Source organism: Poromitra crassiceps (assembly GCF_964638095.1).
Source record: "Poromitra crassiceps genome assembly, chromosome: 29".
Classification (NCBI taxonomy): Eukaryota; Metazoa; Chordata; class Actinopteri; order Beryciformes; family Melamphaidae; genus Poromitra; species Poromitra crassiceps.
In genome coordinates, this window is record NC_139641.1 from 3,959,383 (window position 1) to 3,961,882 (window position 2,500).

At 43.1% G+C, this 2,500-nt stretch overlaps 1 protein-coding gene across 1 annotated transcript in view; it reads left to right on the forward strand.

Moving 5' to 3' along the window:
* LOC310800277 (RNA-binding motif, single-stranded-interacting protein 3-like) overlaps nucleotides 1-2,500 on the forward strand; it is a gene marked incomplete at both ends in the record, with an annotated part of 140,237 nt that overhangs the window by 23,897 nt on the left and 113,840 nt on the right. Inside the window, one exon of the mRNA XM_083662850.1 lies at nucleotides 1,739-1,896. Within this exon, the coding sequence (XP_083518976.1) occupies nucleotides 1,739-1,896 (158 nt within the window). The remainder of the gene's footprint in view (nucleotides 1-1,738; nucleotides 1,897-2,500) is intronic.

A 2,500-nucleotide genomic window follows, 5' to 3' on the forward strand; every position in this document is an offset into this window, starting at 1 on the left:
ATCCTGAGCGGGGTCTCCTGTCGCTTTAGGGCTTTTCAGCAGAAAGTGTTCAATGAAACGTTTATTCCTCTATCGAGGCGAGTCTGCCACTTAACTCCAGTGGCAGAAAATCACAAATGTTTTGCTGTGGGACATTCAATAATATGTAATATAATATGTAATATGAAAATAAACAAACTACCTGAATAACTCTCGGGACCAGCAGGATAAATCTGGGTGGGGAAAGTGAAAAGGCAGCGCTTGCCCCTCCCTCATTACCACCACTGAGGTGCCCTTGAGCAAGGCCCTTAACCCTCCAACCGCTCCAGTGGAGCTGCTCAGTGGCCAACAGATCAGACTTCAGACTTCAGACTTCAGACTTCAGACAACTTTTATTAATCCCAGAAGGGCAATTCAGTTTCACAGCCTACCCAATACCTTCAAAGCTCACAGTGAGCTACAAACTTCAGACATGACAGGACGTAACGTAAGAGCATGACATGACATAAACAAACAAATAAACAAACAAATAATGTCAGAGATAACAGATCAGACTCATATAAACATGAACAAGAAATAAAAAGTATACATATATTTCTATATGTAAAGACATGAGAACATGTATAAAAAATAAAAAAATATATATATATGTATGAGCAAGCCTAACCTGTTCGTCACAGACAGGATACGTACAGCCTGTTGTGCGCTCATACTGTATGAGTGAAGGCATTCACTTAAAATGACTACTGTCTGTGTTTAACAGCCTGACAGCTGAAGGAAAGAAAGACTTGGAGTACCTGTTCGTTCTCCTAGGGGGCGCATAGTAGCGCCGGCCTGAGGGCATCAGAGCAAATTCACTGGACAAAATGTGGCTAGATTGTCTTATGATCTTTTTTGCCTTCTGTACCACACATTTCTCCCAGATGGAGCACAGGTTATTCTGCTGGACTCCAATAATCCTGGAGCAGACCTTGACTATAGCGTTTAGGCTATTCCTGTCCTTCACAGACAACACGTTGAACCAGCAAATAAATGAAAAAGTTAAAAGACTTTCAATAAAAGATTGATAAAAATTACAAAGAATGGTGTCACAGACATTAAAGGAACTGAGCTTCCGCATTAAGTGGATTCTTTGCTGACCACGCTTGACAATAGACTCTGTGTTCGCCTCAAACTTGAGTTGAGAGTCGAACACTGTTCCTAGATATTTGTATGTCTCTACGATTTCAACATCCACACCATGTATGATGCTAGCTTTTGGTTTGTCACAGTTCTTCCTAAAATCAATAATTAACTCCTTGGTCTTGGCCACATTAAGATCAAGGAAGTTGTCATCGCACCATTTGACAAAGGCAGGAAGGGCATCTCCATGATCAGACTCTGATCCCTCAAGAAGAGACAGTAGGGCAGTGACTGTGGTTGTACTGGTCAGCTTCCAGGTATGAATGTGTGTGTGAATGTGAACAGGGCGCTCCTGAAAAAGAGAGCATTGCTCTCAGTGAGACTCCCCCTGTATAAATAAAGGTAAAAAGAAATTTGCGTTTTAGGATTTGGGGGAATTTTTTTCTCAAATTTCTCAAATGTTGATATCTTTTGCAGGATATGAGGAAGTGCTCTTCACTTTCAATGTCTCCTGAGTCACAGGTTGGGTATAGATGCTTCCTTCCTTGTTTGTGGCATTCTGTCTCTATGGTCAGCTGGTGATCACTCAGTCTGTACATAGTTAATAGTCTCTCTCTCTCTCTCTCTCTCTTTACAGCAACAGGAGCAGGACCCCACCAACCTGTACATCTCTAACCTGCCCGTGTCGATGGACGAGCAGGAGCTGGAGAACATGCTGAAGCCGTTCGGTCACGTCATCTCCACGCGGATCCTGAGGGACGCCACCGGCCTCAGCAGAGGGGTCGGCTTCGCCCGGTACGAGCCCCCATCCACCCCCCCCCCCCCCCCACCCCCACACACACACACACACACACACACACACACACACACACACACACACACACACACACACACACACACACACACATACAGGTTTTAGCGTGCGCCAAAGGAAAATCATGTGTGCCAAAATGCTGAAAAACACACATGGAGCTCGCTCTGCAAGATAAGTGAATAGACTTGTGCAGAATTTTCCTTTTATTTTGAAAAGGGCCGACAGGAAGTCTTATTGTTGTTGTCGCTAGCTGAACATAGTTTATCACTCTGGCATTTAACGTTACAACAGGGCCAAAAATTCACTTTGCAATACAATGTACGTTGCTGCGCCTTAATTGCCATACGATGTTACATGTGCAAAAGGTTAACTCCCCTTCCAATTTTGAAATACAATTATATCTTTTTTTACCAGTTTTGTTAATTGGGGTTTCATTTATTCAAGCATAATAGATATGTGTTCATCAAAATATCAGAAATATCAGGAAATTGTATAGATTTCCGTCAATTAAGGTGTATATAGGCGACGGTCCGATCATGGTTACTGTCGCACGTAGTCAACCCCTAAAGGCCCATTCTGAGCCAG